Below are 15,112 nucleotides of genomic sequence, written 5' to 3'. Positions count from 1 at the left end.
CAGTTCCAGGCACCGAACAGAGTGCCTTACCCCTCTGTGGCTTAAGACAGTAACCTGTTCATCAGCGAGATTGTCCTCATTTTACACACCAAGGGAAATCCACTTGCCAAGTCCAAACTGCTAGTGTATGGCAGGGTCAGAATTTGAACCCCTGTCCGTCTCACTGCCACATGTCATCCCTTTATATGTCACTATGCCGCATTTGCTTTTGATCTACTTGTAAAAGCTGCCTGGATAAAACAAGCTCTCAGGCATTCCCAAGAACAGTTCTGTCTTGGCACATCTTAGAAAACATTGTTAGTTTGTCCAGGATTGTCTTATATGGGTCCCCTGTCTGCTAAATTCTGCAGCGGAAGTCTAAGAATGTATGAATAAGGATAAACTTAATGCAGATGGTGTGTGTGGCAGAGAGGTGGGGGTGGGGTGGCAGAGCCACTACATTTTTCCAAATACCACACACTGGGAAAGTCAATTTTATATGCAATAGGCCGTACATGTATTAAAAGCTATTATATTTATTTTGTCTGTTGACTTAATGACCTTTATACTACCACGAAGGGGGAAAGGAGGGGGGGCGATTTAAGACAGAGATTTCTCCGTAGGACTTTGTAATGGAGTCTGTTGAACTGTGAGGAGTTCAGTCTGTTTTGCAAAAGTATCTGTGTGTGCTGATCTTTTAGGCAAAAATGTGCATTTTAATCAAGCAGTCTGATAACAGATATTTTTGAATAATGTTAAACTTGAAAATGGACATCGGTCTCATTGGCTTTGAATAAGGCCCCAGCACCTATTTTGATAGGTTATAGTTAGGCTAATTGCTCTCTAAAGTAATATCTGTGATTGGTATTTTGAATGAAATTGAAGATACATTGTAAAGAAGTTAACTTGGGACCCTGTGAAATACTCTTCCAAGTAAAATTCTCTCTGGATCACACTTCACTGAAAAACCTGTCAAACACCCAGCTTTTCCATAGCCTGTCCATCCATAGTTTTCTTTTCAGAGTAAACTCTTCAAAAGTACTATTTGCATTTGAAATCTCACAATTTGCATTTGGTTCTGTACATTCCCAGCGGAATGGCCTAATTTTAATTTAAATCTCTGTGAAAACAGTTTTTCCAGAAAGGTGAGCACAGAATCATGGTAGCACAAAGCCCTTTGGCGAACATCTGAGGCAGTGGAGTGCTTCAGAGTAGAGGCTGGGACAGAGAAAGGGGAGGCCCTGTAACTAACGCTAGTGAGTGGGAAATTTCGGCCAACAATGCCTCACGAGGGAGAGACAGGCTGTCACAGCCCCGCTGGAGGGAGTGCCTCTTGTCCTGATCCTTTCTTTCCATTTCCCAGGCACTGGGCTTTGTGTTACTCTCAACTCAGGCCCTCTGATCACATGAGCCCAAGTCCCGGGTTTAGAAATATCAATTTTGCATGTCATTTCCATGCACATTGAAAGGCAGTTTCTCCAACCTATACAGTTTCTATTGCCTTAAGCAAATTTATAACTCCTAAATGAGAATAGCAATATGTGGTGTTCAAATTTGTCAATGATTAGAGATGACATTTAAGCGCATAGCAGAGAGCTGATCATGAGAACAATTCTCATGTCTAAACACTCCCCATGCATCCAACACTGACACTCTTTTAGGCACACTGTCTATAGCAGCAACCTTACAGTGCAGGGCTTACTGTATTTCATGACGCTGAAATTTAATTTTTTTTTTCATGTTAATTCTGAAAATCCATAGAATTTTTAGGTGAACCTCATGTGATATTATTTCCATTTTAAAAATGATAATTTAGTCTTAGAAGGGCTAGGTAGAGGTTTGATTCAAGAAATAGGCAAAATGCCTTAATCCTTTACATTCAAAAGCCATGATCTTACCTATTACAGATTCATGCCCCTAGAGCAGATGAGGGTTACCTGTACTCCATGGACACCAGATGATCCATGGTGGACATATGGGCACCTGTAGACCTCTGAAAATTATTTATAATACAGTTTCGTATATGACTTTTTTTCTGGGAGGTCAGTAGGTTCTATTACATTCTCAAGAGGGTTCAAGACTGCCAAAAAGCTTAAGAACATCTGGGGGTAATCAACCATAATCAATAAGCAGCATCTGGCCTTATGTGGTACAACATGTTTTAAATTTTTTTTTAAACCCACTACAGCTGTGGATTATCTTCAGCGGCCCTAGTTTCACCTTATCAGATTCACTAATATCTTCTACAAACCCCATAGACCTTGGGCTGGAATGGCTGTTCTTTTGCTCCTGAACTGTCTCTTCCTCATCATTTATGCCACAGCAATCAGGATTCCATGGACCCCAGATCACTCTTTAGTCACCTCCTCTCCCAGAGGTACCTCTAGCCCAGGCTTTGCTTGCCCTACATTCCACCCCCTGGGGGGTCATGGGAGCATTCAAACCACTTCTCAAACCTTATTTCTTTACTTTGGTTAAGCTTCTATGGCATGCCCTCAAGCTAAACTATATCCCCTCTAAGTACTTGGGTACCAACCTGCCAGTGATACTGAACTTCCATTTGTGATACTGGCTCATGTATTCTCTGCAGTTCAAACCTGACAACTTCTTGGTGGCTGCACCTCCTGTGGTCTTTCAGATCCTTGACCTCCTCCTCTCCCTTGACCTGCTCATCTGTGTGCTTCAGCATCTCACTCCCATGTCCACACCTAGAACTTTGTCATCTCCCAAAATTGCTCAGTCTCTAAACTTTTTAAGGGCTGTATCTCTACCAAAAAACCTCTTCTGGGCGCCTGTGACCACATCGCACTTAATCTTTTTTATTTTTAATTCTCATCCCAAATGAATTAGGACTTGGGAACTTCTAGTTTTTGAACTTTCAAATAAATTATGCTTTTCAGCCATTTGAATGTCCTAGCTAGCACTAACGAATAGTATATTGAGATTCACCATGATGATCCTATAGTGGTATCCTCCTCCCAAGCATCGATATTTTCTTACTGAGTTTCATAGATTTAGCAATACAAAGATGAGGATAACACATTTTATGAAGCCACTCAAGGGCTGAAATAAAGATACATCAGAAATGACCTCATCCAGCCAGAGCCTGTGATTTTTATATCATCCCAGGTTGTCATGCACTGCTGGGGAATGGATTCTGGCTCTGGAAGCCTTGTTATGGGAACCACTACCTGGTTTCATATGATAACAAAGGTCATTTTAGCCCTTTGTCAGCCCAATGCCTGAGTCCTTCCTTCTCTGTGCATTTAGAACCCTTTCTGTGTTTCTGCTACTCCATTTGTTGGTGTCCTTTTTCAAGGAACAGATGTATTAGTTCTTATTTAAGGAAAAAAATATAGACTCAGGGACCACTGACTATTGTTTTCAGAACACTGTTGGTAATCACTCCATTCCTAGTTCCTAACAGAAGACCTGGGCCACCACAGACTAATCAGAAATTCATTTCTTGAATGAACTGTATTAATATCTATTAACTATGTTAAAGTTGACACTTGTTTTGATCAATATCATGCAGCAACTGATAGAAGCAAATGTTGTAGTCATTAGGAGGATTCCCAGGTGTGAACCGTGTGATTAGAGACACCCTTATCTCTTGGGGGTCTCACTGTCAGAGGTAGGGACAGGCGTAAAGCTCTCAGGGCTGTGTCTCAGGGTGAACACTTCATAAATGTTCTTTTGCTCTCACCCTGATGCTTCCTTCTGTTTTCCCTTGAAGTTTGGGACCCGCTTCATTATAGAGGCCATGGAGGCAGCAGGGCACTCGATCAGCACTCTTTTCCTGTGTGGAGGCCTGAGCAAGAATCCCCTTTTTGTGCAAATGCACGCGGACATTACTGGTAAGTCTGAGGAGGAAGAGGGAGGGTCATCTTAGCCTTGGCAGCAAATGGTCATGGCCACGATCTAGACAAGGTTGAGAAGAGGAGCATAAGGTGATATGCCAAATTATTTCAACTATTTACTATGCTAAAGTGTTTGTTTTTTAAAAATAACTCTGGAATCTTTGCCATGACGATGGGGAAAGCAACTTTTTTGGGAATATAACTATAGGATGATGGTAGGAAATGAGATAAGAGAGGTCCACAGGGTGAGATCCTAATTCAGATATTTACTCAATAGTACTGCATACCTCTTCTGACCTAGACATTGTGGAGAATATTGATGATACAGAGCTGAATAAATTATAATAGCTGCCCCCAGGGAATTCAAGATCTGTCAAGGAAGGCAGGTAACACACAGACATGTTAGATTTAGTGTAGCCAGAGCTCCGAGTGAAGAAAGCACGGGGCATAATGGAATCAGAAGGGCTCCTCTCCCTGGTGTGGAATGACCATGATGGTGCAGGACAAGCCATCTGGAGGAGTTGATGAGGAAATGCAGATCCCAGCTGCTATTGGGACTGTGGGTCTGGCGGTGGATGGAAATTTTGAGCCCTAAAACCCTGAGGCCTTCATCAGAATCAGGGATCATGACACAGATGGGAAGGATCCAGAATGGTGGACTGATCACTCTGTGATCTGAGCAGACAAAGCAGAGTAGAATCTGTAGGGCAGACCCATGGCTCCAAGGAAGGGGCCCCACTGACAGGAAGTTTGCTGGTGTCCCAGAGGTTGGCTTGGACTGCCATCCCTCTGGACCTGATGCCCTTCCCCCTCTTGCTCCTTCCTCTGCCAGGGTCTCCTGGGATTGCCGCTCACCTCCCAGGACCCATCCCAGGGTGGCCAGGCCTCGGGGCAGCAAAGTAGGGGAGGACTGGATCCTGCTCTATCACCAGTCTGATATAAGTCCACCCTACACTTCCCACCATTTACCATGATCCTGGATTCCTGGATTCCTTACTTCTCTGACCCCTGATTCCTTACTTATCAGAGGGTCAGGTTCTGTGCTCCGGACTCTGTCACATCATAGGTCCCTTCCCCCTCTAGGCCATGCAGATTCTGGCAAATGAGAGCTTTCCGAGATGTGATGGGCATAATTGACCCCTGCATATCATGAGATCAAACAAAAGTCGTTTATCTCTATTTTATAGGTAACTAGACTGAGGCACAAGCCAGAGGACAACATAAAAAAGTGCACAGTCCAAGGGCAAATGTACCAGGATATTTAGTACAAAAATTACTCCCATTAACCAAGCTCCCATTGTCTGTGAGTGGGAATCACTCTATATACATCTAGTCATCACATACCACCAAAAGGTAGACATTGATGCCCCATTTTACAGACAGGGAAACAGAGGCTCATGGAGGTAAATTACATTAACTGTCCAAACTGAAGCACCTAATAAGGAGCAGGAACAGATTATAACCCAGGTATGTCCAGGCCCAGATTTCTGAATTCTCCTGCTCAGTTTGTAACCATTTGATGATGGTGGCTCCTTTCCTGAAGAGCCTAAAGCCTATGGAAATAAACCATTCTCACGCAGAAAGAGGAAGAATGTAAAAAGTCACCTACATTTCCTTGTCATTTTCCCCAGGAGGGATACCATCACTGCATTTTTTTAAAAATATATTTTTATTGATTTCAGAGAGGAAGGGAGAGGGAGAGAGAAATAGAAACATCAACGATGAGAGAGAATCATTGATTGGCTGCCTCCTACACCCCTCCTACTGTGGATTGAGCCCACAACCCGGGGCATATGCCCTGCCCTGGAATAGAACCATGAACTCCTAATTCACAGGTTGAAGCTCAACCACTGAGCCACGCTGGCTGGGCTAACCATCACTACATTTTATCTAAACCTCAGCCAGTTTCATTTAGATTAGAGTCTGACTTAAAAGTTGATCTGTGAGTGGCTTTCCAATTGTCAGCCTTCTACTAGCCCCCAAAACTCCCTTCCTGGAAGATAAAATCCCATTCCCTGGAGGAAGTGGGAACCCGGTAACCCAGGGCAGGGCCATGTGACCAGCGCCCAACCTCTGTAAAAATGGATCCTCATCCAAGCCTGACGCCCTTGAGCTGACTCAGAAGCAGGGGTTGTCTAGGCTCCACAGAAATCTCTGCTTTGGAAACCATTCCTCGGGCTGTTGAATGAAAAGGCTGTTAATCGTTATTTGGATTGCAATTGAAACTGGACCCTTTGTCCCTGACTGTGGACCAGTTATAGTTCCAGACAAAGGGACCTTTTCTCTGGCCTGGAATTCCTCTGCCTTGGGAAGCCTGTGAGTGACAAGTGATGGCAAAGTGCATCTGCCTTCAAATGCTGGGGGTTCTGCTAAACTCATTAATGCATCAGATAAAATAGTTCACATTCCAGGCGAGGCTGCCTCCTTCCTCTCCTTCACCCAGCACTGGGGGGAAAAAGAGCACGAAGCATTCATCTCTGTAAAAGGCACACACAGACTAAATAAATAAAATAATCACGACAAAAGGCACATGCAGAGCAGTGGGTGCAGAGGTAGAGGTCTGGGTGCCTTTAAATCTTGTCGTTGCTCCCATTTTTCCTGCAAAGAAAGATCTGACACTATAAACCTGGTACATGACTCTCAGGAATGCAGGTGGAAAACACAAGGGACTCTGGAAGATATTTTGGAGAAAGTGTGGAGCAGGCTGTGGGGTGGGATCAGCTCAGTGACTCTGGGCAAGTCACCTTACAAGTTCCTCGAGCCTCAGTTCCCTATGTGAAAGATAGAAATAATGTGATATCCTTCCTATCGAGTGTCCTAAGGAATGAATACTCACAAGTTTGTGAGCACTAAGCTCGGTGCCTGGCTCAAAGCAGGTGTTCAATAAATGTTAGTTCACTTCTTTCCTTAGTCCACACTGCAGGGAAGGAGGTGTTATTTGAGAAGGTTTCATGTGTGGCACGTAAATCTTTGCCCTGTGGGCTTGGCCAGCCTGGGAACATCCTCGACCTGAGGGGAGGAATATGGTCCTGCCCTGGGTATTTGGTTCACCATGGTTTCAAGAAATATCTAGTGTGTCCTCAGTAATTGTAGGTTCCCCCACTGACTTGGGACTAAATGTTCCTCCTTCTAGATTTTGTTTTTCAGTACTGGCAATTTTGGTAGGAGTTCCCTCTTTCTGCCTTATTTATGATTGTAATCATCTGTTCATTTATTTCCTCTGAAACCTCTTCTGAGCGTGCCCAGGAACAAGCAGTGAGCGGGGCCTGGCGGTGCCAACAGGGTCTTTACAAGCAGGGAAAGTGCCCTCAGTCTCCCTCCAATGTCCGAGGAGTCCAGTGGGACCCAGAGGACGTCGGTGTCCCTATGAGTCAGATCCAGGCAGGGAACAGATGGCACTTCAACTGGACTTACTGGAGAAAAGTCAACCAGGATCTGTTTCCAGAGGTGTGGGCAAGGTGTGGGGAAACTCTGACCACCAGGCAATTCCCTGGGGCCACTCACAGTCTTACCACCTCTAGGCTTACAGGGCCCAGCGTAGGGAGGTAACCAGCCTAAGATAAAGGGGCTCCACAGCTGGAGCTTAGTTGAGGATGCGGCCAGAGGTCAAGCAGGCCCTGGATGTGGTGCACAGAGGCCAGTATTCCAGGGCTCAGGAAAGATAGGGTCAGGGGAGAGGGAAGAGATGGGATTGACCTGAGGGGCAAATGGAAGCAGTGAGTTGGTTCCAACTCAGGGTAACAGATGTAGAGAGACTGCAGATATAAGGTCCATTTTAAGAATCATAACAACTAGTGCTAATTCAGTGCTTTCTATAAACCAAGCTCTGTTGTGTTGTTGTTGTTTTTTAACATATTTTATTCATTTTCTACAGAGAGAAAGAGAGAGGGACAGAGAGCTAGAAACATCGATGTGAGAGAAACATCAATCAGCTCCCTCTTGCACACCCCCTACTGGGGATGTGCCCGCAACCAAGGTACATGCCCTTGACTAGAATCAAACCTGGGACCTTTCAGTTCACAGGCCGACGCTCTATCCACTTAACCAAACCGGTTTGGGCCAAGCTCTGTTTTAAGTGCCTTACTTACCATAGCATTTTTATTCTTTATAGCAGATTACCTGTGCGATAGGTGGCATTTTAACCCCACTTTTGTAGGTGAGAAAACTGAGGCACAGAGACATTAGCTAACTTGCCTAGGACCACACAGCTAAGTCAACAAGGAAACCAGAATTCAAACCCTGGGCTGCAACTAGAGAGCTGATGGGGGACTCACCAGGTTTACTCTGGTTTCCAGTTCCCAATAGGAGGGGCCCTGCAAGTAGCTCCCCCCTGAGTAGGACCTTTGAGGCTGAAACAGGGTAAAGAGGGTTTTGGGAGGTGAGGAACATCTGGAGCAGCTGCCTCCTAAAAAGCCCCAGTGCACGGGGTGGCAGTCACACTCTGTCTGCCTGATCCCAGATCCTGCAAAGGCATTCAGTGCTCCATCCTGGCTTGGCCAGCACAGCACTCCATGCTCCTGGATCTGTCTTTGCCCGCTAGAGGTCCCCTCCACACTGGGCTAGTTTCCAGCCCAGGAGAAGTGCATGCAGAAGGGCTTCACTCACCATGGATGTTCATTCTAACAGCAGCAGCCACCATCCTCAAGGGCTAATCATAGGCCAGAAAATGTGCTAAGCACCCCGTGTGCCCTTTCTCATGAATCCTTCCAGCAAACCTGTGTGGACCATCTTCTCATCATCCTCATTTTACACCTGGCGAACCCGAGGCCCAAAGACTATAAATGACAGGCATGCTGAGGGACACAGGGCTTGGTGCACCAGGTCTGAGCTTTTCCCAGAGACCCCACCACCTGATGCTTGAGGCAAAGTCTCAAGTCTGGCCCTGTGAGATAGGGCCTGTATCCCTGAGCACTCAGGGATGTATTAGGTCTAGTAATAATTAATGTTGTTTTCTAATACTTTTTTAAATCAAATTTATTTAAACAATACAACAAAATTTAATCAACAATATAGTTGCCGTTGTTTTCTACTACTTGTGCCCAATGCTCAGGAAGCATTTTAATCCCTCTGTTGTAAAATTCTTGTGATTTTGATGCAAAAAATTCGGTCAATGCATTTTTGAGGCATTCTTCATTATTAAATTTTTTTCCAAGAAGAAAGTTTTGCAAAGAACGAAACAAATGGTAATCGGAAGGGGCAATATCAGGAGAATATGCAGGTTGAGGGAGAACTTCCCATTCCAACTGGCGCAGTTTTTCAGCAGTGATTCTTGCAGTATGCAGTCGTGCGTTATCGTGGTGAAGAATTACGCCCTTCCGATTAATCAGCGTGGGTTCTTTTTCTCTTAAAGCTTGGGCTAACCTTTCCAATTGGGCACTATACACTGCACTTGTAATGGTTTGGTTAGATGATAAAAGTTCATAATGAAGAATTCCTTTAAAATTCCACCAAACACACAACATCACTTTTTTCACATGCAAGTCAGGTTTTGGCGTGGGCTGCGGAGCCTCTTTTTTGTCCAACCATTGAGGCCGCCTTTTCAAATTAACATACAGCACCCATTTTTCATCTCCGGTAACAATTTGCTCTAAAAACGGCAAACGGTTTTGACGAGAGAGGAGGGAACTGCAAATTGTGACTCTTTGATTACGGTTGTTGTCGGTCAACTCAGGAGGAACCCATTTTCCAAACTTTTGGACTTTGCCAAGTGCACGCAATTGATTGGAAATTGTTTTTTGTGAACAATTTAAAGTTGTAGCAAGCTCTTGTTGGGTAATTTGAGGATTTTGCACCAAAAGAGCTTGAAGAGCTTCTTGATCAAAATTGGACACACGGCCTCGACCACTCTTGTCATCTAACGAAAAATTTCCCTCGCAAAATTTCTCAAACCAACGCTGGCATTTTCTGTCGCTAACTGCATCTTGACCAAGAGCACTACAGATGTTTTTTGCAGCCTCACTTGCTTTTCTTCCTAATTGGAACTCGTAAAGCATGCAGTGCCGAATATGCTCTGCATCCGCCATCTTCTTAGCCCTAGTTTTGCAACAAAAACCAAACCAAACACAAACTTTTTCAAGCAAACTTGTTAATTGCACTTCACATGTTCTGTAGATACCACATGTTTGAAGGTTATGTCAATACAAGTCAACGCCAAGCAAGATTTTAAACGAATGTTTAAAAACGACATTAATTATTACTAGACCCGATATGTGGGGATTCTGTTCCCTGCCCCTTTTGTCTGTGATGGGTGACAGCTGCCCCAGTCCTAGAGCAGGAGGCTGAGTTAGGAGACGGTGGGAATGCAAAGGAGGTTGGGTCTGGGGAGTCTTCCCAGAAAAGTCCCGTCTTTAGAAAAAACAGGTCTGATATCTTGAGTAGAAAAAAATTTTACACTCTTTTCACAGAGCTTACCTCTGTGGAGTTTGCTGCCATCTCCTGATTAGCAAATACATTTGTATTTATATTTCATAGATGTTTTATTTATTAGACACACACACACGTATAAAACCCTAAGAATTCTAAGTGACTTATATTAAACCCACTGTGAACCCTCAACCTCTGGGAACTGGCATGTGGGGTTCACCCCTCCCCTGCCGGGAAGCCCCCCCCCACTCCTTCAAAGGCATGCTTAGTCCTGATCTCCACCCTGGTGCCTCCACTTCCCTTCCCAGTTTGTTCTTCTATAATTTAAGTGCTCAACGTGAACTAGATACTGGTTTCAAATCCAAGGACAAAGCAAAGTCCCTGCCCTCATGGGGCTTCTGTTCTAGCAGGGGAAACCGACGGTAATAAAGAACAGAGGACAGGGAATAGAGAAGGCAGTAAGGAGCGCTGTGAGTAAGTTGTCATCTCAGATCTGAAAGCCACCTCGGGAAGGAGGTATTTGCGCCTAGACTTGAGGTGAGAGCCCACCAGTGTGGCTCAGTGGTTGAGCATCAACCTATGAATCAGCAGTCTGGGTTCCATTTCAGGTCAGGGCACCTGTCCCGGTTGTGAGCTCCATCCCCAGTGTGGGGTGTGCAGGAGGCAGCAAACAATGACTTTCTCTCATCATTGTTGTTTCTCTCTCTCTCCCTCTTCCTTCCTCTCTACAATCAATAAATATACATTTTAAAAAAAAAAAAGGACAGAGTGAGAAAGAGTTGCTGTGCAAACCTCCAGAAGGAAGTGGCCCAGACAGAGGAACACAGAATTAGGAAGGAACAAGGAGGTGGGGCAGTGTGGTCGAGGGGAGAGGTGAGGAAGGTCAGGGTGGGCACCAGGCCTGGAGGGCCTTGTCAGTCATTGTACTCAGACTCGGAGAAGTCGGAAGCCAAGACAAAGATTAATCACCCCCTCTCTTACTACTTCCCTTTTCTTAGTGCATCTCAGTTACAGAATTAACCCTCTTTATCTCTTTCTCATCCATCTCCCCTTGGAGCCCTGAATAGCAGGACAGAGTCCAATTCATCTCTGTATTCCCTGGGCCCAGCAAAGCATTTAATAAGCATCTGTCCATTGAACTGAAATGGAACCAAATGGTAGGCAGCAGCTAGCAGAAGCCCAGGAAACCTGGGCAAAAAAATTCTCATGAGTTGACCTATATGGTGTTGGCTCCCCTGGGGCTCTTGGCTACAGCACCAGCAGGCAGAGGCAATGGAATCATTTAGAGCCAGGGAATCCCAAAGGACAAGGGGAGGGGTGGGGTGGGGGGCAGCGTGCAGGGAGCCTCTTGCTACCTTCACATCAGGTGTCTTTGCTGCTGGGGCTGCCTGCTGGCTCCCCAAGGTGCCTAGGCCCTGCTCCCTAACGAGGTGTGGTCTTGTCCTGTGCAGGCATGCCTGTGGTCCTGTCCCAGGAGGTGGAGTCTGTTCTTGTGGGCGCTGCTATTCTGGGTGCCTGTGCCTTGGGGGATTTCACTTCTGTGCAGGTATGTGAGGAGCCAGGGGTGGGCCGAGGCAACTCCCCTGTCTGTCACAGTCCTTCCTCTTGACAGCAGCTCACAGCTTGCAAAACACGCGCAGGATATAATTAAGGAATGATAGGTTCCAGCCAGGGAAAGCACAAACACTTCTAGCCTCAGACGTATTTATTGCCGTTTTTATTTGACTTGGCCTCTGTTCATGTTGGTCATTCTGTTTTTCTTGTTGATTTTTTTTCTCCTTTAAAATAGCTCTTAAATTATTTTTTTAAATTTTCCTTTGACCACTTTCTTTTAGCACATAGAGCAGGTAAGGTTCAATGTTCCCATTTTTCGTGTAAATTTTGATTATTTCATCTCTACCCAACGCTGTACAAATACCTTTGAGGCCTCCATCAACAAGAGACACAAATGAAAATGTCAGTAAAAAAGGAATTAAAGGGCAAAATAAGGAACAAAAATATAGGAAGAAGGAAATTGGTGGCAGTGATTGAGCACACGATTTGACTCAGAGCTTCCTTGCAGCCAAGACGAAAAGAACACATGATAAGTTGCATAACTCTTATTTTCAAAAAGGGGAAACATAACAGATTTTTGAGGAGACAGAGCTGTTTCCTACCATTGAATTGCAAAAGACATTTCACACGTGCGTGGAGTTTTATGGCGAGACTTTGAGAGATAATATAATAGTATTAACAGCAGATTTACAAAAAGGAGGGGAATCAGCCCGGGTATATGCAGAGAGCACAGGCTCTGAAGTCAGACTGCCTGGGCTCAAACACTGGCCACACTGCCTGCTGACTCTGATCTGACCCTTCTGCTCTCCGCCCCATTTGTTTGTCTGTAATAATAATCAATAGCACATCCTTTGCTGGGATTGAGAATGCACATCTAGTCCCATAACTGGTTACTCTATTATCCCCATTTTATAGTTGAGGGACATGAGACATAAAGAAACAAAGCCCAAGTTGAAACAGCTAGTAAATGCCCAAACCAGGAAGTCTGGCTCCTAAGTCTCAGCTTAGAATTCTGGAAATATTTGTTCATCAGAGAGCTTACAGGACTTGCCCAGGTCTCAAGGTCAGGACGAGAAGCCAGGTTTTTCACCAGGAGCCCAGTAATTTACTGTGACCCTCTTGTGTACCAGGAACTATGCCAGGGGCTTTTCATATAATCTTCCTGATATAACAACATATGTGGACAGCAGAGACCCAGAGAGATGGCAGCACTTTACGGTTCACTGTTAGAAACAGACAGATGCAAAGTCTGACTTCAATATCTGTGCTCTTTATACCACGTTTGGGGAAGTGTGCTGCGCGATATACTGCCCAAGCTTCTCAAGTGAGTGCCTGGGGAACAGCCCTTCCAAGGCACAGAATCCATTCTAGAATGCTTGTGGATTTAACTGCAGTATTTAGACTAAGATGGTCAAGTTGAACCTTCAACTTCTCCTGGATTTTCTGGTACTCAGAAACATTAGAGGTACTTATTTATTGTTGAAATGTCGAGGACTTGTCAATTATTATTTTAACTAGAGGCCAATGCATGAAATTTGTGCAAGGGGCTCGGCCCCCCCACAGTCATGGAGGCTGTCTCTGCCTTGGCCCCATTGCTACGGCTTTGTCTGGAAGGTCATCCAGTCTAATTAGCATATTATGATTTTATTAGTATAGATGTAATCAACTTATAAAGATGTTCTCATAACTAAATGCCTCTCCCTTCCTGGGACAAATTATAATCATTAAAACAAAACAGTGGAGATGCTTGCTAAGGCCCTGCATAGGTTACCTCATACTATGGACCAAATGTTTGTGTCCTCTCAAAATTCATATACCGAACCCCTAACCCTCAGTGTGATGCTATTTGGAGGTGAGTCTTTAGGAGGTAATTAGGGATGATATTGTGGGGGGGAGGGGCTTAGGATAGGATTAGTGCCCCTAGGAGAAGAGATACCAATGAGCTGTATATGTGCACTTGCACACACACACACACACACACACACACACACACACCTGCTGTCCCCGGCCTCCTTTCTCTCCTGGCGATACTGGGAAAGAGCCCATGTGAGGGCACAGTGAAAAGGTGGCCCTCTGCAAGCCAGGAACATGGTTTCAGCAGAACCTGGTCGTGCTGGCAGTTAGATCTTGAGCTTCCTGCCTCTAGAACTATGAGAAAATAAGTTTCTGCAATTTAAACACTCCATCTGTGGTGTTTTGTCATGGCAGCCCAAATGGACTAAGACATCTCATTTAATTTTGACAGCCTCCCTTCCTGCAGGATGGATGTTTTATCCTTGTTGATGTATGAGGAAGCCAAGGCTCAGAGAGGTTCTAAATCATTTGGCTATAGCTCATACGAGACAGCAGAATAGAAACCAAGGTCTCTCTGGATCGATAGCCTATCCTAATTTTTATCCTGTTTCTACTTTGTTTGATTTTTTCTCTTTAAAAATATTTTTTTGGCTTCCAAGTTGTTTAAAGGTGTATTTGCTGAAAAGAATTGTCATTGGTCACAAATCAGGAAATAGCCTGCAGCCCAAACAAGAAGGGGCTGCACCATCCACCACTTCATACCATGACTTGGTGTCTTAGTCAAATTGAAGTTTCCAGCTCCCAGAGGATTCTACTGACATTTTTTTTACATGAGGTTCCTCATTCATCTCCTGGCATAGGCTCTAAGATATGGTCTATGGAATATTAGCATTGGCAACTCAAATAGCAGCTGTGAGGCACACAACATCTTAAGAACAAGCTCAGGTCTCCAGCACAGCCCAAGGACATAGGTGCCTCTTGTGAGACACTGCCATCTAGTAAAGGTATCCCTAAAGTGAGACCTGATGTCTTGTCTGTCATCCCGTGCCCTAGAGAATTGTGTGGTATTGGCCTCTGTGTTTGCCTGTTGTGTAGCCTCGATGTCACCTGGCCTCTCCAAGTGCTTCATTTATTTGTTTGTTTTATCTCCTTTTCAAAAAATATTGAAATAACAAGTGCCACTCCTGTGAGACTGTTACTATGCAGAATTTTTGAAAGCTCTCATGACCTCGAGAGCCCTGGCTGTAATTATCAACATCGTTCTAATGACTGTGATTGGGACTGCTTTGCAAATTGAATGCATGTAGCCTTGGCTTCATTCACTCCTCTTCAGAAAGGACGTGCCACTCTGGCCAACCTGGCTGCCCCAGGCCTGGGGACCACCAGCTCAGGATTCTGGCAAGTTGAGGTAAACAGAGTTGCTTTTTCCCTGGCATTCCTAGTTTTCAACCTAAACTTCAATATATATTTTTTTCTTTGAAGTTCAAAGATCCTAGTATGGTCTTCAAGGTGTCTGCCCCTTCTCCCTTTAATAAAACTGAGTAATTTCTGCCAGCAACCTA

At 44.7% G+C, this 15,112-nt stretch overlaps 1 protein-coding gene across 6 annotated transcripts in view; it reads left to right on the top strand.

Annotated features, from left to right (window-relative positions):
• The window catches only part of FGGY (FGGY carbohydrate kinase domain containing), a 398,623-nt gene that overhangs the window by 307,242 nt on the left and 76,269 nt on the right, over positions 1-15,112 (top strand). For 5 of the 6 annotated variants that reach the window (XM_036446820.2, XM_036446819.2, XM_045584552.1 and 2 more), the window contains 2 exons: positions 3,716-3,836; positions 11,654-11,748. In XM_036446820.2, the coding sequence (XP_036302713.1) occupies positions 3,716-3,836; positions 11,654-11,748 (216 nt within the window). The remainder of the gene's footprint in view (positions 1-3,715; positions 3,837-11,653; positions 11,749-15,112) is intronic. The other variant, XM_036446816.2, reaches the window with a different exon arrangement.

This window comes from Pipistrellus kuhlii, unplaced genomic scaffold (genome assembly GCF_014108245.1).
Source record: "Pipistrellus kuhlii isolate mPipKuh1 unplaced genomic scaffold, mPipKuh1.p scaffold_m20_p_2, whole genome shotgun sequence".
NCBI classification, from domain to species: domain Eukaryota; kingdom Metazoa; phylum Chordata; class Mammalia; order Chiroptera; family Vespertilionidae; genus Pipistrellus; species Pipistrellus kuhlii.
The sequence above is the reverse complement of the archived record's forward strand: the minus strand, read 5'-3'. Positions and strand labels throughout refer to the sequence as shown.